The 24,407-nt window shown below is 44.3% G+C and overlaps 1 protein-coding gene across 1 annotated transcript in view; it reads left to right on the top strand.

Annotated features, from left to right (window-relative positions):
- cacna1ba (calcium channel, voltage-dependent, N type, alpha 1B subunit, a) overlaps positions 1 to 24,407 on the top strand; it is an 846,233-nt gene that overhangs the window by 326,568 nt on the left and 495,258 nt on the right. Inside the window, exon 5 of the mRNA XM_073052070.1 lies at positions 20,836 to 20,988. Within this exon, the coding sequence (XP_072908171.1) occupies positions 20,836 to 20,988 (153 nt within the window). The remainder of the gene's footprint in view (positions 1 to 20,835; positions 20,989 to 24,407) is intronic.

Genomic DNA, 24,407 nt, shown 5'->3' on the forward strand with positions numbered 1-24,407 from the left:
CCAGCTCTGTTGCTCAGAAGGGAAGGGGTGGAGAAGAGGCGAGCTGTGGTGATAGGAAATTCGTTAGTTAGGGGAACAGAAAGGAGGTTCTGTGGACGAGAATGAGATTCCAGGATTGTATGTTGTCTCCCATGTGCCATGGTCCGGGACGTCTTATATCGAGACCTCAGCATTCTTAAGTGGGTGGGTGAGCAGCCAGAGGTCGTGGTCCACGTAGTTACTGACGACATAGGTAGGAACACACACAAAATGCTGGTGGAACGCAGAAGGCCAGGCAGCATCTATAGGAAGAAGTACAGTTGCCATTTCAGGCCGAGGCCCTTCGTCAGGACTAACTGAAAGAAGAGATAGTAAGAGATTTGAAAGTGGGAGGGGGAGGGGGAGATCCGAAATGATAAAAGACAGGAGGGGTAGGCCTCCCATCCCATGATCCTCCCCCTTCTCCAGCTCTGTGTCCCTTTTGCCAATCAACTTTCCAGCTCTTAGCTTCATCCCTCCCACTTCATCCCACTTTCAAATCTCTTACTATCTTTTCTTTCAGTCAGTCCTGAGGAAGGGTCTCGGCCCAAAACGTCGACTGTACTCCTTCCTATAGATGCTGCTTTTTGTGTGTGTTGCTTGAATTTCCAGCATCTGCAGATTTCCTTGTGTTGGCGACATAGGGAGGAAGGTTCTGCAAAGTGAGTTCAGGGAGTTAGGTGCTGTTAAAAGACAAGACCTCCATGGTTTGCTACCTGAACCACAAGCTAGTGGGGCCAGAAATAGGAAGATCATACAGTTTAACACATGGCTAAGGAGTTGGTGTTACAACAATCTGCAATCTCTCTCCAAATTTGATCCTCTAAATCCCATGGACTGTTGGGTGGGCTATAACGTAGCTCCATTAATATCGTCATACCTCTCGTATTCCTCAGTTTCATCCATAAAGCCTCACTAACCAAGCTCTCCAGTCTGTCCTGAACGAGCACTGCTGTGACATTTTCCCTGACTAGTAATGCCACCCCTCCCCTTTTAATCCCTCCCACTCTGTCATGTCTAAAACAACAGTACCCCAGAATATTGAGCTGTCAGTCCGGCCCTTCCTGCAGCCAAGTCAGATTCAGTTCTTCCAGATTTTTGGATTACCGGGTTCTCTTCCAGGGAAGCTTGACCTGTACAGAGGAGACAGTTTACACCTAAACTGGAGAGGACTAACATCCTATTGGGAAGGATTGCTAGTACTGCATTGGGGAGGGGGTTGGTTTAAACCAGAGTTGCTGGAGGATGGGAACCAGAGTGCCCCAACAGATCGTAGAGTGGTTGTGGAGACAGATGTTAAGACCTCAGACCAAGTCAGGAATAGGGACAGGCTGTTTTCTGGCAAAGGTGTACTTGGTAAGTGGGAAGCCTTCTAAAGTGAAATTTTGAGAGTACAAAGTTTGTATGAGCCTGTCAGAATAAAAGGCTAGGATAACAGGTTTAGGGAACCTTGGTTTTCGAGAGACATTGAGGCCCTAGTTAAGAAAAAAGGAAGTGCACAGCAGGTATAGGCAGGTAGGGACAAATGAGGTACTTGACGACTACAAGAAATGCTAAAAAAGCACTTAAGAAAGAAATCAGGAGGGCTATTAGAAGGCAAGTGGTTGCTTTAGCAGGCAAGGTGAAGAAGAACCCCAAGGGCTTCTACAGTTACGAGCAGAAGGATTGCAAGGGGCAAAATTGGCCCTCTGGAAGATCAGAATAGTAATCCATGTGTGGAGCCAAAAGAGATGGGGAAGATTTGAAATGGGTTTATTGCATCTCTACTTGGGAGACTACAGAAGTGGGGCAAAGCAGCAGCGAGCTCATGGACCTTATACGGATTACAGAGGAGGAGGTGTTTGCTGTCTTCAGGCAAATTAGGGTGGAGAAGTTCCCAGAGCCTGACAAGGTGTTCCTTCAGACTGTGTGGGAGGCTCGTGCAGAAGCTGCAGGGATGCTAGCAGAGAGAGTTAAATATTGGGCACCTGCACTGGTGACACCAACACTCCCAGACGATTCCGGAGTTACTCGGTGACACGTTGACCAATGCAGTCATTTGGAAGTTGCCGGAGTTCTGGGAGCAGCACACTACCATGTAGTTTGCACGGGCGGAATCCCAATTCACACTACGGCAAATCACTGCGGACAATACCAAGTTTAATACGTTGTAGCATTGCTAGGTAGTTCCACTACAGCCAGGGTGGTGAGTCTGCTAGAAGATCCCCTGCATGTGATAAATATATCACTCTGAAAACTCACCTACTACTAACTTCTGGACTGTCTGAGTCTGAATGCTCCAAACAGTTGCTTTCCTTGCCTGGCCTGGGTGACGATAGGGCTTCTGAATTACTGAGCACTGTGAGGGTCATGTTTTTTGACTTCTCCAGTGTGTTCAACACCATCCGCCCTGCTCTGCTGGGTGAGAAGCTGACAGTGATGTAGGTGGATGCTTCCCTGGTGTCATGGATTATTGATTACCCGACTGGCAGACCACAGTATGTGCGCTTGCAACACTGTGTATCAGACAGAGTAGTCAGCAGCACTGGGGCTCCACAAGTGTCTGTCCTGTGGACTGTCCTGTCTCCCTTTCTCTTCACCATCTACACCTCGGACTTCAACTACAACACAGAGTCTTGCCATCTTCAGAAGTTTTCTGATGACTCTGCCATAGTTGGATGCATCAGCAAGGGAGATGAGGCTGAGTACAGGGCTACGGTGGGAAACTTTGTTACATGGTGTGAGCAGAATCATCTGCAGCTTAATGTGAAAAAGACTAAGGAGCTGGTGGTGGACCTGAGGAGGGCTAAGGCACTGCTGACCCCTGTTTCCATCCAAGGGGTCGGTGTGGACATAGTGGAGGATTACAAATACCTGGGGATACGAATGGACAATAAACTGGACTGGTCAAAGAACACTGAGGCTGTCTACAAGAAGGGTCAGAGCCATCTCTATTTCCTGAGGAGACTGAGGTCCTTTAACATCTGCCGGACGATGCTGAGGGTGTTCTATGAGTCTGTGGTGGCCAGTGCTATCATGTTTGCTGTTGTGTGCTGGGGCAGCAGGCTGAGGGTAGCAGACACCAACAGAATCAACAAACTCATTCGTAAGGCCAGTGATGTTGTGGGGGTGGAATTGGACTCTCTGACAGTGGTGTCTGAAAAGAGGATGCTGTCCAAGTTGCATGCCATCTTGGACAATGACTCCCACCCACAGGATGGCACAGGAGTACATTCAGCCAGAGACTCATTCCACCGAGATGTAACACTGAGCGTCATAGGAAGTCATTCCTACCCGTGGCCATCAAACTTTACAACTCCTCCCTCAGAGTGTCAAATACCCTGAGCCAATAGGCTGGTCCTGGACTTATTTCCACTTGGCATGATTAACTTATTTTTATTTAATTATCTATGGTTTGCTATAATTTGCTATATTTCTTCACTATTCTTGGTGCAGCTGTAATGAAACCCAATTTCCCTCGGGATCAATAAAGTATGTCTGTCTGTCTGTCTGTTTGTCTGTCTGGACCACATGCTGTCCCTCCTGGACAATAACCATCCTTGTTCAACTTTTAAAAAGCTTTTCATGCAACAAGTTCCTGATCGGGTTTGCACAGCCCTAGCTAATACACCCATGAAGGACTATAGGGAGCTTGTTAAAATGGCCGATAGTCTACACTCAGCCAGGCAGAGGTGTATTGCTCCTCCTCATTTCCCTTTCTCAATAAGCCCTGTCAGTGGCTCTGAACCAAACAACACTGGGTCTACGTTTTTACCGTGCATGATTCGGCACAAACGCCAATAAGTGCTGACCGACATGCAGCTTCGACAGTGCTAGTGTACTGGGACGGCAGAGATCTGTGAACACAGTGGGTTCCAGCTGCCATTGTTCGTTATGGACACCCTTTCAGGGTGGTGCTTCCTGTGTGACATGGACGTTCGAGTCAGTGTGCTGCTGGCATCACCCACTGATTGCAAGGCAGAGGTTGACGGACCCTCGCTGGAAGCTGCCAATGGCAGCAGGAACCAGACTTAAGGGACACGACGTGTGATGCTCTGCTTCAGTAGACGATGCTACACGTGGCACTTTGTCTTGGCTGAAGTTGCTAGACCTCTGCTCGGTGCAGATTTCCTGTGAGCTTAAGCACTTCCAGCTTGTGGTTACAAGGGACTTTGGGTCGTTACCCTGCATCCCCAGTAAGTTCCCCACGTTGACCCTGTCAAGCGCATGCACCACCACATGTGAATTCACTCGCCTGCTGGGCGAATTCCCAAACCTCACCAAACCCACATTTGCCACTACAGTCACAAAGCACGTGGTCGAGCACTTCCATGAGTAACTCGCTGGTCCGCTCCTGTGTGTGTCAGCTGGACCCAGAAAAGTTGGCCAGCGTGAAGGCTGAGTTTGCTATCATGCAAATGCTTGGCATTATATGAGGATCACATAGCCCTGGGGATTCAGCCCTGCATGTGTCCCTTAGCTCAACGATGATTACTGCTATCTTAATGAGGCCACCACCCCTGATCATCACCCAGTCCACATATACAAGACTTTTCAGCACATTTAGCTGAAAAGATATTTTTTTTTCTAAAGCGGGCTTAGTCAGGGGCTACCAATGTTCAAAGTTCAAAGTAAATTTATTATCAAGGTACATATGTCACCATATACAACTCTGAGATTCATTTTCTAGTGGGCATATTCAATAAATTTATAGAATAATAACAGAAACAGTGAAAGACTGTGCCAACTTCGGTGTTCAACTACTGTGCAAAGGACAACAAAGTGGGCAAATACAAAAGAAAAAAAAAATAATAGTAATACATAAATAAGCAATAAATATTGAGAACATGAGATGAAGAGTCCTTGAAAGTGAGTCAATTGGTTGTGGAATCAGTCCAGTGATGGAGCAGTGAAGTTGAGTGTGAAGTTATCCCCTATGGTTCAAGAGCCTGATGGTTGAGGGGTAGTAACTATTCCCGAACATGGTAGTGGGAGTCCTGAGGCTCCTGTACCTTCTTCCTGATGGCAGCAGCTGGATGCTGGGTATCCCCGATGATGGATGCTGCTTTCCTGCAACAGTGTTTCATGTAGATGTGCTCAAAGATGGGAAGGACTTCAGCCGTGATGGACTGGGCTGTATCCATTATTTTTTGTCGGATTTTCTGTTCAAGGGCATTGGTGTTTCCGTACCAGGTGCCTGTGTGCGCCGAGGATGTTCCCAGAACTGCTGTTATAACCCCATTTGGCCAATTTGGGTTTCTGTGCACGCCGCCTGGGCTGAAAATGCCGCACAGACATTCTAGTGACTAAAAGACTCTGTGATAAAAGAGTTAGAGTTTCTTTTTGTTTATCTGGCGGCATACTGAAACTAGTATTCCTGGTTTTTATATAGAGGTGTATCATTTTCTGTATTATTCATAATAGAAACTGTTCTACAAGTAGCCCCCCCGGTAAGCCTCAGGCTCGCTCAGCTCGCTTCCACCTAGAGGGAGCAGTCCTTGGCCCTGCCAAACTGGGTAATCAGTTTGTGTAGCCACTGTGTGATGTCCCCACTATGCCAAATAACAGACAGTACACCCTATGTGATTAAATGATCACACTTTATAGATCTTACTGGAACTATGTACTTAATAGAGATCAAATATAAAAGGAAAAGTAAAAGGCACCAATCTTATCAAAGTTCAGCCACTTCGTGCACAACCGTTGGAGCTCAGTTAACGAAGTCTTCTTGCCACCATTCGATCCCCTCTGACCTCCTCGACAATTGTTAACAATTATTAACAAGATATTAAGAGGAATAGACAGAGTAGGCTATCCCCCAGGGCACCACTGCTCAGTACAAGAGGACACGGCTTTAAGGTAAGGGGAGGGAAGTTCAAGGGGGATATTAGAGGAAGGTTTTTTACTCAGAGAGTGGTTGGTGCGTGGAATGCACTGCCTGAGTCAGTGGTGGAGGCAGATACACTAGTGAAGTTTAAGAGACTACTAGACAGGTAATGGAGGAATTTAAGGTGAGGGGTTATATGGGAGGCAGGGTTTGAGGGTCGGCACAACATTGTGGGCCGAAGGACCTGTAATGTGCTGTACTATTCTATGTTCAATGTTCTATATTCCTCAGTGCCCTACTGCTCATCGTGTAAGTACTACACTGGTTTGTCCACCCAAAGTGCAACCCCTCACACTTGTCTGCATTAAATTCCATCTGTCGTTTTACAGCCCATTTTTCCAGATCGCACTGCAAGCTTTGATAGCCCTCCTCGCTATCCACTACACCCCCAAACTTGATGTCATCTGCAAATCTGCTAATCCACTTTACCACATTATTATTCCGATCGTCGATATTCATGACAAACAACGACGGACTCACCACCGATCCCTGCGGCACACCACTAATCATAGGTCTCTAATCAGAGAGGCAACCATCTACTAACATTTTGGCGTCTCCCACAAAGCCAATGTCTAATCCAATTTACTACCTTATTAAGCGATTTAACCTGCTTGACCAATCTCACATGTGGGACCTTGTCAAAGGCCCACGTTGACACATTCCCCTCAATAACAAGTATGACACTTGGAACCCTCCAACTGTATTTCAGTGGTTTTCTCAAACTATTTCTTGTTTGAGTTTAGAAAAAATTAGAAGTGTGGTTTTTGATTATTCAGTTAAATTTGAGGAAACTTGGAGACCATTTATTCAACATTTTCATATGAGTTAAATGGTCTGATCCTAAACCTTACTGTTATTATCCTTAATTATTTGGATGGAGGTTCGGAGTTATCGGCACTACTGTATGTATTTAACATTATGCAATTGCCCATGTTGGTTAGTTTTTTTTTTAAAGTTTTCTTTTAGTTTTTGTTGGTTTTTTTTTTCTCTTTTTCGATTCTTTTTCATTAATACTATGAGTTTGGGAGGCCTTATATATTGATTATTACATATCTGATTGTTTATTTAAACTATTAATTATGTACTCTCAAACGTTTTGTATTCATATTTCACTAATGTTTTTCTTAAAATTAATAAAAAGATTTAAAAAGAAAAAGAAAGACACTTGGACGGTGTTAGGGGGTTGACCTACCAGGGGAAAGCTGGCAGACAGATTTCTGGCACTGAGTCTGGCTCTGTGGGTCATATAGGAAGGGGCGGGGAGAAGAGTAATACAGTGGTGACAGGGGATTCAATAGTTAAAGGAGCAGACAGGAGGTTCTGTGGATGTGAGAGAGACACCCAGATGGCATGTCAGGAACATCTTCAACTTACAACAGGCTGAAAGGGAGGGTGAGCAGCCAGGAGTCATGATGCATATTGGTACCAATGGCATAGGTACCAAAAGGGATGAGGTCCTGAGGAAAGAGTGTAGGGATTTATGTAGGAAGCTGGAAAGCAGGACCTCAAGGGTAGTAATCTCTGGATTACTGCTTGTGCCATGCATCAGTGAGGGCAAGAATAGCATGAGTTGGCAGAAGAATGTGTGGCTGAGGAATCGATGCACAGGGCAGGACTTCAGATTTCTGGATCATCGGAATCTCTTCTGGGGAAGGTGTGACCTGTACAAAAAAGATGGGTTACACTTGAACTTGAACGGGATCAAGATCCTTGCAGGTAGATTTGCTCCAGCTGTTAGGGAGGGATAGACAGTGATCGGACGGAGGATGGGGCAGTCGGTATTCATGTGTGGGATTTTGTGAATAAACGTGCGAGAGTCATTCAACGTGCTTAGCAAAAGCAGCAGCCCATTTATTCCATTACAAACAAACTAAGAGCAGTTGCCTTATATAGATGATATTACATCAGACACCATCTCTTAAAGTGAAAGCAGCAACTCAGTGTGGTATTTGTGAATTATGTATGTAAGGGGTTTCTTCTTTTATGTTACTGCTAAGGCTAATAAAATGGCTTCTTTGTTATATTAAAAATAAAAGTACTTCTTTGTTATGGTAACTGCTGAGAAAGTGCTTTTCTCTCGCAGCTTGTTTGGGTTATAATTACTGATAACGAGAATTGTATTCATTTGTTAACCAATTGGGATAGATGTTATTCTTTCTTGTGGGTCCGTAAGCTATTGTTTCGCGGGCTTTGGGGAGAAGGCGCGATGGGGATAGAGAGGAGGCGTGATGTTATAAGCTGGGCGATGGAACGGACACCGGGCGGGGGTTCCGAGGCCCAGGGTCTTCGGCGAGGAGAGGAGATGAGGACAGATCTGTGTGGAGCATCTGGTCGACCACCGTTGTTAGTCCCAGGCCAATTGTATTAACCTGGGACAACCGTTGTTAGTCCCAGGCCAATTGTATTAACCTGGGACCACCGTTGTTGGTCCCAGGCCAATTGTATTAACCTGGGACCACCGTTGTTAGTCCCAGGCCAATTGTATTAACCTGGGACCACCGTTGTTAGTCCCAGGCCAATTGTATTAACAATTGTTAATTAATTAATTAACAATAATTAACAATCTCTATCATGTCTCCTCTCATCCTCCTTCTCTCCAAAGAGTAAAGCCCTAGCTCCCTTAATCTCTGATCATAATCCATACGGTATTGAATATGGTAGTACAGAGGGATATGGGAATACAGATGCATATAAAAGTTCTTTGAAAGCGGTGTCATTGGTAGATAAAGAAAGCTTTTTATACATTGTCCTTCCTAAATCAAAGTATTGGATACAGAAGTAGAGATGTTATGTTGAAGTTGTATAAGATGTTGGTGAGGCCTAATTTGGAGTATTGTGTCCTTTTCTGGTCACCAACCTACAGAAAAGAGTGCCAAGAAAATTGCTGATGGGACATAAGGACATGAGTTACAGGGAATGGTTGAATAGGTTAGCACTTTTTTCCGAGGTGTGTAGGAGAACGAGGGGAGATTTCATAGACTTATCCATAGCTGTAGAATCAGAATCAGGTTTAATATCATAATCATATGTTGTGAAATTTGTGAACTTTGCAGCAGCAGGACAATACAATACATGATAAATATAAAACAACTGAATTACAATAATTATGTATATGTATCTTGCATAGTTAAGTTAAACTAAATGGTGCAAAAACAGAAACTGAGATAAAGTATTGAGGTAGTGTTCTTGGGTTCAATGCCCATTTAGATATCGGATGGCAGAGGGGAGAAAGCTGCTCCTGAATCGCTGAGTGTGTGCCTTCAGGCTTCTGTATCCCCTACCTGATGGTAACAGTGAGAAGCAGCATGTCCTAAGTGGTGGGGGTTCTTAATAACGGACGTCGCCTTCCTGAGGCAGTGCTACTTGAAGATGTCTTGGATACAGAGCCTAGTATCCATGGTGGAGCCGACTAGTTTCACAATTTTCTGCAACTTACTTTGACCCTGTGCAGTGGCCACCACCTCCCGCACCAGATGGTGATGCAGCCTGTCAGAATGCTCTCCACGGTACATCTGTAGAAGTTTTCGAGTGTAGATAGGGTAAATGCGAGGAGGCTTTTTCCACTGAGGTTGGATAAAACTAGATCTGGAGGTCATGTGTTAATTGTGAAAGGAGAAATGTTTAAGGGGAATATTCCTCACTCAGAGGTTGGTGAGAGTGTGGAATGAGCTATTAGCAGAAGAGGTGGATGCAGGTTCAATTTCAACATCTAAGACCATAAAACCATAAGATATAGGAGCAGAAGTATGCCATTCGGCCCATCGAATCTGCTCCGCCATTCAGTCATGGGCTGATCCAATTCTTCCAGTCATCCCCACTCCCCTGCTTGCACCCCATGCCCTTTGATACCCTGACTAATCAAGAACCTATCTTTCTCTGCCTTAAATGCACCCAATGACTTGGCCTACACAGCTGCTTGTGGCAACAAATTCCACAGATTTACCACCCTCTGACTAAAGTAATTTCTCTGCATCTGTGTTCTAAATGGACGTCCTTCAATCCTAAAGTCGTGCCCTCTTGTTCTATATTCCCCTACCACGGGAAATAACTTTACCATATCTAATCTGTTCAGGCCTTTTAACATAGAAACATAGAAAACCTACAGCACAATATAGGCCCTTTGGCCCACAAAGTTGTGCCAAAATGTCCCTACCTTAAAAATGACTAAGCTTACCAAGAGCCCTCTGTTTTTCTAAGCTCCATGTACCTATCCAAAAGTCTCTTAAAAGACCCTATCGTATCTGCCTCCACCACCATTGCCAGAAGACCATTCCATGCACTCACCACTCTCTGAGTAAAAAACTTACCCCTGACATCTCCTCTGTACCTTCTCCCCAGCACCTTAAACCTGCGACCTCTTGTGGCAACCATTTCAGCCCTGGGAAAAAGCCTCTGACTATCCACATGATCAATGCCTCTCATCATCTTATACACCTCTATCAGGTCACCTCTTATCCTTCACCGCTCCAAGGAGAAAAGGCCCAGTTCACTCAACCTATTCTCAAAAGGCATTCTCCCCAATCCAGGCAACATCTTTGTAAATCTCCTCTGCACCCTTTCTATGGCTTCCAGATCCTTTCTGTAGTGAGGCGACCAGAACTGAGCACAGTACTCCAAGTGGTGTCTGACCAGGGTTCTATATAGCTGCAACATTACTTCTCAGCTCCTAAATTCAATTCCATGATTGATGAAGGCCAATACACCATACGCCTTCTTAACCACAGAGTCAACCTGTGCAGCTGCTTTGAGTGTCCTAATGACTCGGACCCCAAGATCCCTCTGATCCTCCACACTGCCAAGAGTCTTACCATTAATACTATATTCTGCCATCATATTTGACCTAGCAAAATGAACCATTTCATACTTATCTGGGTTGAACTCCATCTGCCACTTTTCAGCCCAGTTTTGCATCCTATCAATATCTCGCTGTAACCTCTGACAGACCTTCACACTGTCCACAACATCTCCAACCTTTGTGTCATCAGCAAACTTACTAACCCATCCTCCCACTTCTTCATCCAGGTTGTTTATAAAAATCACGAAGAGTAAGGGTCCCAGAACAGATCCCTGAGGCACTCAGGGACCGACCTCCATGCAGAATATGACCCGTCTACAACCACTCTTTGCCTTCTGTGGGCAAGCTAGTTCTCCATTTCGCAAAGCAATGTCCCCTGGGATCCCATGTCTCCTTTCTTTCTCAATAAGCCTTGCATGGGGTACCTTTCAAATACCTTGCTGAAATCCATACACTGCTCTTCCTTCATCAATGTGTTTAGTCACATCCTCAAAAAATTCAATCAGGCTCAGGTCGTTGACAAAGCCATGCTGACTATTCCTAATAATATTATACCTCTCCAAATGTTCATAAATCCTGCTTCTCAGGATCTTCTCCATCAACTTACCAACCACTGAGGTAAGACTCACTGGTCTGTACCTCCCTGGCTGTCTCTACTCCCTTTCTTGAATAAGGGAACAACATCCGCAACCCTCCAATTCTCCGGAACCTCTCCCATCTGCATTGATGATGCAAAGATCATCACCAGAGGCTCAGTAATCTCCTCCCTTGCCTCCCACAGTAGCCTGGGGTACACCTCATCTGGTCCCGGCGATTTATCCAACTTCATGCTTTCCAAAATCTCCAGCACATCCTCTTTCTTAATATCTACATGCTCAAGCTTTTCAGTCTGCTGCAAGTCATCATTACAATCACCAAGATCCTTTCCCATAGTGAATATTGAAGTAAAGTTTTCATTAAGTACCTCTGCTATTTCCTCCGGTTCCATACATACTTTCCCACTGTCACACATGATAGGTCCTATTTGTTCACGTCTTATCCTCTTGCTCTTCACATACTTGTAGAATGCCTTCGGCTTTTCCTTAGTCCTGCCTGCCAAGGCCTTCTCATGGCCCCTTCTGGCTCTCCTAACTTCCTTCTTAAGCTCCTTCCTATTAGCCTTATAATCTTCTAGATCTCTAACATTACTTAGCTCTCTGAACCTTTTGTAAGCTTTTCTTTTCTTCTTGACTAGATTTATTACAGCCTTTGTACACCACGGTTCCTGTACCCTACCATAACTTCCCTGTCTCATTGAAACGTACCTATGCAGAACTCCACACAAATATCCCCTGAACATTTGCCACATTTCTTCCGTACTTTTCCCTAAGAACATCTGTTTCCAATTGAAGCTTCCAATTTCCTTCCTGATAGCCTCATAATTCCCCTAACTCCAACCAAACACTTTTCTAACTTGTCTGATCTTATCTCTCTCCAATGCTATTGTAAAGGAGACAGAATTATGATCACTATTTCCAAAATGCTCTCCCACTGAGGGGTCCAGGTTCATTTCCCAATACCAAATCAAGTACAGCCTCTCCTCTTGTAGGCTTATCTACATATTGTGTCAGGAAACCTTCCTGAACGCACCTAACAAACTCTACCCCATCTAAACCCCTTGCTCTAGGGAGATGCCAATCGATATTTCGGAAATTAATATCTCCCATCACGACAGCTCTGTTATTATTACACCTTTCAGGATCTGTTTCCCTATCTGCTCCTCGATATCCCTGTTACTATTGGGCAGCCTATAAAAAACACCCACTAAACTTATTGACCCCTTCCTGTTCCTAACCTCCACCCACAGAGACTCCGTAGACAATCCCTCCATTGCGTCCACCTTTTCTGCAGCCGTGACACTATCTCTGATCAACAGTGCTACACCCCCACCTCTTTTGCCTCCCTCCTTGTCCTTTCTGAAACATCTAAAACCCGGCACTTGAAGTAACCATTCCTGTCCCTGAGCCATTCAAGTCTCTGTAATGGCCACCACATAGCTCCAAGTACTGATCCATGCTCTAAGCTCATCTGCTTTGTTCACAACACTCCTTGAGTTAAAATAGATGCATCTCAAACCTTCGGTCTGAGCATGTCCCTTCTCTATCACCTGCCTATCCTCCCTCTCGCACAGTCAACAAGCTTTCTCTATTTGTGAGCCAACCTCCTCTTCCCAGTCTCTTCAGTTTGGTTCCCAGCACCCAACAATTCTAGTTTAAACATGACAAGATAGGCCAAAGGCAGCATGCCTGACTAACCTACTGCAATTTGAGGTTGCTTAGCAAAATAAGAGCCCATGGAATTACAGGGGAGTTATTAGCGTGGGTGGACCATTGGCTGGTTGGCAGAAAACAGAGAGTGGGAATAAAGGGATCCTATTCTGGTTGGCTGCCGGTTACCAGTGGAGTTCCACAGGGGTCGGTGTTCAGGGGGTCTCATAGAAATATTCGAAATGTTTCCATGAGACCCCCCCTCATTCTCCTGAACTCCAGGGAATACAGCCCAAGAGCTGTCAGATGTTCTTCATTCCTGGAATCATTCTCATGAATCTTCTCTGAACCCTCAGTATATCCTTTCTAAAATAAGGATCCCAAAACTGCACACAGTACTCCAAGTGTGGTCTCACGAGTGCCTTAGAGAGCCTCAACATCACATCCCTGCTCTTGTATTCTATACCTCTAGAAATGAATGCCAACATTGCATTCACTTTCTTCACCACCGATTCAACCTGGAGGTTAACCTTTAGGGTATCCTGCACAAGGACACCTCTGCATTTTATATTCTTTCCCCATCTAAATAATAGTCTGCCTGTTTATTTCTTCCATCAAAGTGCATGATCATACACTTTCCAACATTGTATTTCATTTGTCACTTCTTTGCCCATTCCCATAAACTATCTAAGTCTCTGTTTCCTCAACACTACCCACTCCTCCACCTATCTTTATATCATGGCAAATTTGGCTACAAATCCATTAACCCCATAGTCCAAATCATTGACATACATCGTAAAAAGCAGTGGCCCCAACACTGACCCCTGTGGAACTCCACTGGTAACCAGCAGCTAGTCAGAATAAGATTCCTTTATTCCCGCTCTCTGTTTTCTGCTGACCAGCCAGTGCTCCACCCATGCTAGTAACTCCCCTGTAGTTCCTTGGGCTCTTATTTTGCTAAACAACCTCATCTACGGTACCTTGTCAAAGACCTTCTGAAAATTCAAGTACACCACATCTACTGTATCTCCTTTGTCTACCCTGCTTGTAATTTCCTGAAAGAATTGCAGTAGGTTAGTCAGGCAGGATTTTCCTTTCAGGAAACCATGCTGGCTTTGGCCTATCTTGTCATGTGCCTCCACATATTCCGTAATCTCATCCCTAACAATCGATTCCAACAACTTCCCAACCACTGATGTCAGGCTAACAGGTCTATAGTTTCCTTTCTGCTGCCTCCCACTCTTCTTAAATAGCGGAGTAACATTTGCAATTTTCCAGTCATCCGGTACAATGCAAGAATCTACCGATTCTTGAAAGATCATTGCTAATGCTTTCGCAATTGCTCCAACTACTTCCTTCTGAACCCGAGGGTACATTCCATTAGGTCCAGGAGATTTATCCACCCTCAGACCATTAAGCTTCCTGAGCACCTTCTCAGTCGTAATTTTCACTGCACATACTTCACTTCCTTGACACTTTTGAATGTCCAGTATACTGCAGATGTCTTCCACTGTGAAGACTGATGCAAAATACCCATTCAGTTCTTCTGCCATCTCTGTCTCTTATTACAATATCTCCAGCATCATTTTCTATTGGTCATATATCTGCCCTCACCCCTTTTTACCTTTTATATAATCAGAAAAGATTTTAGTATCTTCTTTGATATTAGTCACAAGCTTCCTTTTATAATTCATCTTTTCATTCCTAATGACCTTCTTAGTTTCCTTCTGCAAGTTTTTGAAAGCTTCCCAATTCTCTATTTTCCCACTAATTTTGGCTTCCTTGCATGCCCTCTCTTTTGCTTTTACTTTAGCTCTGACTTAACTTGTCAGCCATGGTAGTGTCCTTCTTCCATTTGAAAATTTCTTCTTATTTGGAATATATCTGTCTTGCACTTCCCTCATTTTTCGCAGAAACTCCAGCCATTGCTGCTCTGCTGAGCTTCCTGATAGTGTCCCTTTCCAGTTAACCATAGCCAGTTCCCCTCTCATGCCATTGTAATTTCCTTTATTCCACTGAAGTACCAACACATTGGAATTTAGTTTCTTCTTCTCAAATTTCGAAGTGAGCTCGATCATATTGTGATCACTGATCCCTAAGGGTTCATTAACCTTAAGCTCTCTTGTCACCTCCGGATCATTGCACAGCAGCCAATCCAGCACAGTTGATCCCCTAGTGGGATCAACAACAAGCTGTTCTAAAAAGCCATCCCTTAGACATTCTACAAGTTCACTCTCTTGCGGTCCGATACTGGCCTGGTTTTCCCAATCCACTTTCATGTTAAAATCCCTAACGATTATCATGACATCATGACATTATCACTTAAGAGAAATTTGCATGGGTATGTGGGTGGGAGCAGTATGGAGAGCTATGGTCCAGGTGCAGGTCAATGGGACTAGGCCAAATAACAGTTCAGCATTGACTAAATTGTCCGAGGTTCTCCTTCTGTCCTGTAGAGTTCTAGACTTCAGAATTTTAAGGTGATTGGAGGAACTTAAAGGAGAGCTCAAAGTTCAAAGTAGATTTATGATCAAAGTACATTATTGTCACCATATAAAACCCTGAGATTTATTTTCTTATTGCTTATTCAGTAAGTTCAGGAGCTAGAATAGAATCAATGAAGGACCGCACACCCAACAGGATGGACAGGCAACCAATGTCCAAAAGTAAAAATCAATAATAACAATAAATAAATAAGCAATAAATGTCAAGAACATGAGGTGAAGAGTCCTTGAAAGTGAGTCCATATGTTGTGAACAGTTCAGTGAAGGGGCAAGTGAAGTTAAGTCAAGTTATCCCCATTGTTTCAGGAGCCTGATGGTTGAGGTCTAATAACTGTTCCTGAACCTGGTGGTGTCCTTCCTGATGGCAGCAGTGAGAACAGAGCATGGCCTGGATGGTGGAGGTTCTTGATGATGGGTGACACTTTCATGCAACAGTGCTCTGTGTAGATGTGCTCAATGGTTGGGAGGGCTTTACCCATGATGGACTGGGCTGTATCCACTACTTTTTGTGGGATTTTCCATTTATGCGTATTGGTGTTACCATACCAGGCTGTGATGCAATCAGTCAATACACCCTCTGCAACACATCTATAGAAGTTTGTCAAAGTTTTTGATGTCATGCTGAATCTTCTAAGGAAGTAGAGGCGCTGCTGGGCTTTCGTTGTAATGGCATTTATGTGCTGGGCTATGACAGGTCTTCTGAAATGATAACACTGAGGAATTTAAAGTTGCTGACCCTCTCCAACTCAATATATCCCATGAGGACCAGCTCATGGAACCCCGGTTGCTTCCTCCTTGATCCTGCTGACATTGAGTGAGAGGTTGTTGTGATAACACTCAGCCAGACTTATATGTCTCCTATATGTTGATTCGTCACCACCTATGTTCAGCCAAGACAGTGGTGTTGTCAGCAAACTTAAATATGGCAGGTGTCAGAGGAGGTGACTGCGTAGGAAGTCCTGCCGGGGGTGATTGTAGAGGCAGATACATTCAGGATATTTAAGAAGCTCTTAGATAGACACCTGGATGATAGAATGGTGCTCCATGGGGATTGATACTAATTCCCAGTTTCCTTGGAGCAGAGGGAGTTGAAGTTGGATCTGATAGGTGGAACCAGATTGGGGGGGGAGGGCTGATGGGCAGATGGAGTCATGCAGGGTGGGTATATTGGTGGACTTATTGCAGGCTGCAGGCCAGCTGCTGGTAAATGGGATTAGTGCAGATGGGTACCTGGTGGTTGGCATGGGTACGTGGGCTGAAAGGCCTGTTTCTGTGCTTTATGGCTCTATAACTCAATCTCACCTGGTTTCTGTTGAGTTAGACCCAGCCTCTAGATGCTAGTTGCTTTTATTAAATAACTTGTATACAATCCTAATTGGCAATGCAATATATATTGGTAAGGTAATGACTTAGACTCTGTGCAAAGAATGGGAAGGCGTGTGGTAATTGCTGATGACCGGGACTGGAAAGGTGTTGGAATGAATTTGCAGCTGGTGCTAAGACCTGTGACCATTCATTCTGTCAAAAAAAGATCAGACAGCACTTACAGCTGTCAGCACCACAAGGGATCATTTCCAACATGATTCAATTGATCAGGCTTTATAGAAACAGAGATCTCTCAATCAGTTAGTGACATTTAATCTTCATTTTATAACAAGCAGGCTGAACTCATCCAGGCAATATGTTTCACTGCAGGAGTTGTCAGCACCTTCCATGCTTGATTCCAGTCTCCCCAGTTCAAAGACACATCATTAATCCTAAATAATCAGTCATAATGCTTTGATTAATTAGACACTCTGCAGTCAAATGTGATCAAAGCCAGTCTAGTCTGAATGAATAGGCTCATTTCAAATACTTGGATCAGTCCCATCCTGGTTCAGTAGTTCAAGGGCTCCATTTAATATTCAAGATTCAAGTACATTTATGTATAAATTACACAGCCCTGAGATGCGCTTGCTCACAAGTAGCCATAAAACAAGAAACTCAAAAGAACCCAATTAAAGAAAAATATATAAAAATAAAGGACCAACACTCGCATCGAGAAAGAGAAAAGAAGAATTAAAATAATGTAAACAATTGAAGCGAACAACAGCATTCCAAACCAAAATTGAGTCCTTAGATCTGAACCCTGGAGCAGCCTGGAGTAGGCCCAAAGCCTTGCTTAATATCAGAGAATGTATACAGTATACAACCTGAAATTCTTGCTCTTCGCAGACATCCACTAAAACAGAAGAGAACCCCAAAGAATGAATGCCAGTAAAGCGTTAGAACCCCAAACCACCCCACCCGCCTCTCACTCTCAAGCAGCAGGAAATCATCAACCCAACAAAATGTGATTGTTCACCCAACAATTTGAAATGCCACAGGCTCTCTCGCTCCCTAACAAGGGACAGAGAGGTGTCACTCCTTTACAGTGAAAGGGGAGACCTACAAAGCAAGTCTGTTTGCTGATTATGATGTTACAGTCTTCCGCATTCCTTTTATTATAACCATATAACAATTACAGCACGGAAACAGGCCATCTCGGCCCTTCTAGTCCGTGCCAAATGCTTACTCTCACCTAGTCCCACCGACCTGCACTCAGCCCATAACCCTCCATTCCTTTCCTGTCCATATACCTATCCAATTTTACTTTAAATGACAATACCGAACCTGCCTCTACCAGTTCTACTGGAAGCTCGTTCCACACAGCTACCACTCTCTGAGTAAAGAAGTTCCCTCTCGTGTTACCCCTAAACTTCTGCCCCCTAACTCTCAACTCATGTCCTCTTGTTTGAATCTCCCCTACTCTCAATGGAAAAAGCCTATCCACGTCAACTCAATCTATCCCCCTCATAATTTTAAATACCTCTATCAAGTCCCCCCTCAACCTTCTACGCTCCAAAGAAGCGTTCTCTGACTCAGGAATGGGCGGCAAACTCTCCCCCACCCTCAAGAGAAAGAGAGAGACAGAGAGCGCGATCGCCTGAGTACAGGGATCTCTGACAGCCGCATCCACTGTCGCAATGTTGCATTCCTTCTCCTGCGATGCCTCAGTCAGCGACAACGGCATGGAGTTGGTTCACCCGCAGAGCCACACCCTGAAGGCCTGTGTTTCCCCAGGCTTCATCCTGGGTATATGGAAAACGGCTAGTCGGTGAGTTCCAGGAGTGTAAACCATCACCGTGAAGGACCACAGTTTGAGTGCAGATGTAGATCACAGACTCCAACAGAACCCCATCCACCTTGAAAAGGAAAAAAAAAAGAGACATTAAAGGGAAGAAGTGAAGCTGCTTTGCAGATGAACTTGAAGAAGCGGGCCTCTGGTGACATCTTAGCTCTTCCCCCTAACATGATAGCTGCATTGGAGAATGTTCAAATTATATTAAGAGCTTGGGACTATTTTTGAAACATAAGAAACTAGAAATTAAAGCAAGAGCTCAGGTTTTATGAATGCAGTAATTTAATTAATTTGAAGCATTTGGTGATACACAAAGAAGTGCAATAAGGTCAAATGATTGCTTCATCTGTTTTTTACAGGTGCAGCAATTCCTTATTTCTGAACTCAAATGTGCAATGAATCTAGTGTTTGGTAGGTTAATGCCATCTTCAGTTGGTGCATGAACTCTTTATTGCCAATAAGCGGACCCTTTTACCTATTAAGGTGATGCTAAGTTGGATTTTTGCATTTCAAGGAGAATGTTCAGGCAAGAATGAATTCCCTGTGAGCACGTAATTTGTTCCTCAATGAAGAACATAAAATTTTAACAGCATAAGGTTGAGGGGAAGGCTATATTTAAGAGAAGAAGCTGAAAATAATAAAATCAATAGAGTGTAAAAACTAAGAAAGCCATTTAGACAAATTAAAGCAAAATTTTGACATTTTTTATTTCATGTTTTTTTACTCCATGTTTTTTTACTCATTTTTTAAAAATTGAATTTTTTGCTTTAATCAACAAAATTGGTACTCGTGGTTACCTGAAGTACATTGTACAAAACTTCAGCACAATTTATGCTCTATTGCAGATGGGATTTTTACCTTTTTTTGCTGGAAAGATGGCAATTAAGATTTTTCAAATCGACTCTGTTTTTTGCATTTCATGTATCTTTGCTCCAGGCAAAAAAAATTTATAAATTAATTTCCTGAACAGTGCAACATTTCATAAACGCCATCATTTCCATACAATTCTATCTGGTAAGTACAATCTTTACATGTAGCTTTGAATGAAATAAATATAAATAGGTTGAATGCAATTTGAACTGATGAAATAATAAACAACATTTAATTTAGTATAATGGGAACATAGGTTGTCTAATCTGCCTTTGAACCTGTTATGCTGTTCAGTCAAGTCATATCTGATCTATATCTCAGCCTTGTCCACATTAGATTCATAGTCTTCATGATTTTTATAGATGACCAGGATGTGGAAGTGGGGGGATGGGTTAGTAAGTTTGCTGATGACACAAAGGCTGGAGGTGTTGTGGATAGTGTGGAGAGCTGTCAGAGGTTACAGCGAGACATTGATAGGATGCAAAACTGGGCTGAGAAGTGGCAGATGGAGTTCAACCCAGCTAAGTGTGAGGTGGTTCATTTTGGTAGGTCAAATATGATGACAGAATATAATAGTAATGGTAAGACTGTTGGCAGTGTGGAGGATCAGAGGGATCTTGGGGTCTGAGTCCAAAGGACACTCAAAGCAGCTGTGCAGGTTGACTCTGTGGTTAAGAAGTCGTATGGTGTATTGGCCTTCATCAATCGTGGAATTGAATTTAGGAGCCGAGAGGTAATGTTACAGCTATATAGGACCCTGGTCAGACACCACTTGGAGTACTGTGCTCAGTTCTGGTCACCTCACTACAGGAAGGATGTGGAAACCATAGAAAGGGTGCAGAGGAGATTTACAAGGCTGCTGCCTGGATTGGGGAGCATGCCTTATGAGAATAGGTTGAGTGAACTCGGCTTTTTCTCCTTGGAGCGATGGAGGATGAGAGGTGACCTGACAGAGCTGTATAAGATGATGAGAGGCATTGATCATGTGGATAGTCTGAGGCTTTTTCCTAGGGCTGAAATGGTTGCCACAAGAGGACACAGGTTTAAGGTGCTGGGGAGTAGGTACAGAGGAGATGTCAGGGGTAAGTTTTTTACTCAGAGAGTGGTGAGTGCGTGGAATAGGCTGCCGGCAACGGTGGTGGAGGCAGATACAATAAGATCTTTTAAGAGGCTTTTAGATAGGTGCATAGAGCTTAGAAAAATAGAGGACTATAGGTAAGCCTAGTAATTTCTAAGGTAGGGACATGTTCGACACAACTTTGTGGGCCGAAGGGCCTGTATTGTGCTGTAGGTTTTATCTATGTTTCTATGTTTTCCCGTGTCCTTATTACCCTTGCTTAACTGAAACTCTTCAACCTGTTTTTTGCTTCAATCAGGTCTGCAAGTTGTGTTAAAATCGATAATGAAGGCGATGGTCCCCCTTCTTCAGATTGGACTTCTTCTGTTCTTTGCAATCGTGATGTTTGCCATTATTGGTCTGGAGTTCTACATAGGAAAGTTTCACAAAACCTGCTTCAGTGAAGAAACAAGTAAGGAAAAAAAAACTATCAGAAATGTGTTTGGTGTGTTCGAACTGTTTTATTACAGCTGAGCTGAAACAGTTGCAAAACATTTCTGAGAAGCTTTGCTTTATTCCTAGTTCTGTTTAAATTTCTCTCCAGCAGAGATGTATCTGCATCCAGCATTTAACATTATCTATGATTGATTTCCTGAAAAAGCACTTTCAGTCTGCTTGTAAAAGGCATTGGACATGTTTAAAAAATGAGACACATAGATTAAAATATCTGTGAGTTTGTATGCTTGAGCAAAAACTGTCTATGTGTATGAAATGTAAAGTAAGGAGTTATGACCAGTATAACTAGTGGGGTGGAGTTAAATAGAGTCTGTTTGCAGTCAAGGACAATATAATCAGGGGATAGCTTCCTCTGCACCCATGAAGTCTCAGATTGTATCCACAGCATTCTAAAAGGGCATGGTGAACAGCCGGAACTCATCGTACTTATTGGCACCAATGACATAAGTAGGAAAAGGGATGAGGTCATGAAGAGAGACTTTAGGGAGTTAGGTAGAAAGCTGAAAAGTAGGACCTCAGGGGTGGTAATCTCTGGCCTGCTACCCGTGCTACACACTGGTTAGGATAAGAATAGATGATTTGACAGATGAATGTGTGGCTGAGGAATTGGTGCAGGGGGCAAGTTTTCAGATTTCTGGATAATTGAGATATCTTCTGGGAAGGTATGACCTGTACAAAAAAGATGGATCACACCTGAATTTGAGACCCATGTGTGATCGAAGTCCCAGATGAGAGACTTGTTCAGGATGTCATGGGCCGGAACCAGAGAACATACCTCAGGACCATGCCCCTCCCAATCCATGAGATGCTAAATTCTGTCCGGCACCCTGCGAGATGCCAGGAGGGGCCTCACAGAACAGTCCAGGGATCCATTCATCAAGTGTGGAGGAGGGGGAAACGGGTGACTGGAGCCAGCGGGGGTGGGGGGGGGGATCATCAGTAGCTTGAGCTGGGAAACGTGGAACATTGAGGATGGAAAGCACAGTCTATATGTGACCCTGTCTTCCATTTGTCCCCTTCTTGGATACAAACCAGGTTGTAAGCACTGTGCAGATCTGTCTGGGAAAATATGACCGCTTCCTGGAGGTGTTCGAACACAGAGACAAGCAGGTGAAGAGAGTAGCAGTCCCTCACCGTGGTGTTGTTTAGGGGCCAGAGCTTGCCTTCATTCTTGCTCATAAGGAAGGAGTCCATCCCTATTGGTGAGGTGGATAGATAGATAAATGCGAAGGCCAAATGCCTTCTAGATGTACCCTTCCATGGCCACTGTTTCAGGATGAAAGAGTCCGCTCCGTGGAGGATGAGGACCAAGTAAGAGATCAATGGCACAGCCAATGACTGGTGTGGATGCAGGGAGGTGGCCTTGTTTTTACTGGAGACTTCAAAAAGGCCGGTATATTCAACTAGAATGACAGGTCCATACTGGCAGTTGGCACAGGAGGGGATACGCTGACAGACAGGTCGACAGGCATGCCGGTCTCCACCCCTGGAGCGCCTTTAGCATTGTGTTGTGCTAACCAGGGAAGGCCAAGCGCCAGTGGCAGTTCAGGCAAATCAACCAGATAGAAGGAGAGCTGTTCCTGAAGGTCACTTCCAGCACAAGTTAGAGGGGTTCTTTGGAAAGATGGATCTTGCTGGTGCCCAGAAGCCGGCCGTTCAGAGCCTTGATGTCAATATTCTTTCTCAATTGCTGAGTTGGAACTCTCCATCTTCAAGCCAGAGAGATCTCCATGAGGATCCTAGTTGCCCCAGAGTCAATGTCCGCTGAAGCTCATGCATCTGAGACCCTCATGACAAGGAAGCTGGGAGCATTACACAATTAGGGTAAGCTGCTTGCAGGAAGAACCAACTCATAAGGACATCCCTTCTTGCTGACAGGAAACTGAACTGGTCTAGCCATTTAAACACCGTGGTCAAACTCAAGGAATCCTGCAGTGTGTAACTCACCTCCTAACTCCCCAAAGCCTGTCCCCCATCTGCAAGGCTCAGGTCAGGAGTGTAATGGAATACTCGCCACTCGCCTGGATGAGTGCAGCTCCATCAACACTGGAGAGGCTTGACACCATCCAGTACAAGGCAGCCCATTTGATTGGTACCCCTTCCACAAGCATCCAATCCCCCCACCATTAACAAACGGTTACAGCAGTGTGTACTATCTACAAGATGCACTGCAATAACACGCCAAGGTTCCTAAGGCAGCTCCTTCCAGACCCATGACCACTACCATTTAAAAGGACGAGAACAGCAGATACCTGGGAACAGCACCACTTGGAAATCCCCCTCCAAGTCACTCAGCACTCTGTTTTGGAAGCATATCATATTCCTTCATTTTCACTGGGTCAAAATCATGAAATTCCCTCTATCTGATCCAAATGACTGATCTAGCTTCAGAGCTTTCTGTTTCTCAGTCACCTTCTCCCTAGTAACAGCAACTGCACTCACTTCTGACCTCTGACACTCTCAAACGTCTGGCATAACTCCTACTCTCTTCCACAGCGAAGACTGATGCAAACTGAAGGCTCCTGAACAAGCCATTGCATCAGCCTGGTCCCAACTCAGGATCATCTCTAGCTGCAAGACCATGTCCTTAACACGGCTTTTGGCACTCTTAGTCATGAGACAAAGGGGTAGAATTATGCCATTCAGCCTATCGATCTGCTCCTCTATTCCATCAAGGCTGATTTATTATCCCTCTCAACCTCCTTTTCCTGCCTTCTCCCCATAACCATTGACACACTGACTAATCTGTGGAATTCAACCTCAGCTTTAAACATATCCAATGAATTGTCCCCTACAGTCTGTTGCAATGAATTCCATAGATTCACTGCCCTCTGTCTAAAGAAATTCTTCCTCACCTCTATTCCCTCGGATCTTAGACTCCCACACTATAAGAAATATTCTCTCCATATCCACTCTACCTTGACCTTCCAAACTTCCCTCTCTAACAGCACTGTGGGTGTACCTACACCTCAGGGACTACAGCAGCTCAAGAAGGCAAAAGACAACAAACTGCACAAATACAAGAGGAAAAGGGAAAATAATAACAATAAACAAATAAACAGAAAATATCGAGAACATGAGATGAAGAGTCCTTGAACGTGAGTCACACACACAAAATGCTGGTGGAATGCAGCAGGCCAGGCAGCATCTATAGGAAGAAGTACAGTTGACGTTTCGGGCCCAGACCCTTCGTCAGGACTGACTGAAAGAAGAGATAGTAAGAGATTTGAAAGTGGGAGGGGAGGGGGAGATCCGAAATTATAGGAGAAGACAGGAGGGGACAGATGAAGATAAGAGGTCAAAAGGTGATTGGCAAAAGGGATAAACAGCTGGAGAAGCAAGAGGATCATGGGACGGGAGGCCTAGGGAGAAAGA

This window comes from Hemitrygon akajei, chromosome 7, assembly GCF_048418815.1.
Source record: "Hemitrygon akajei chromosome 7, sHemAka1.3, whole genome shotgun sequence".
Taxonomy (NCBI): Eukaryota; Metazoa; Chordata; class Chondrichthyes; order Myliobatiformes; family Dasyatidae; genus Hemitrygon; species Hemitrygon akajei.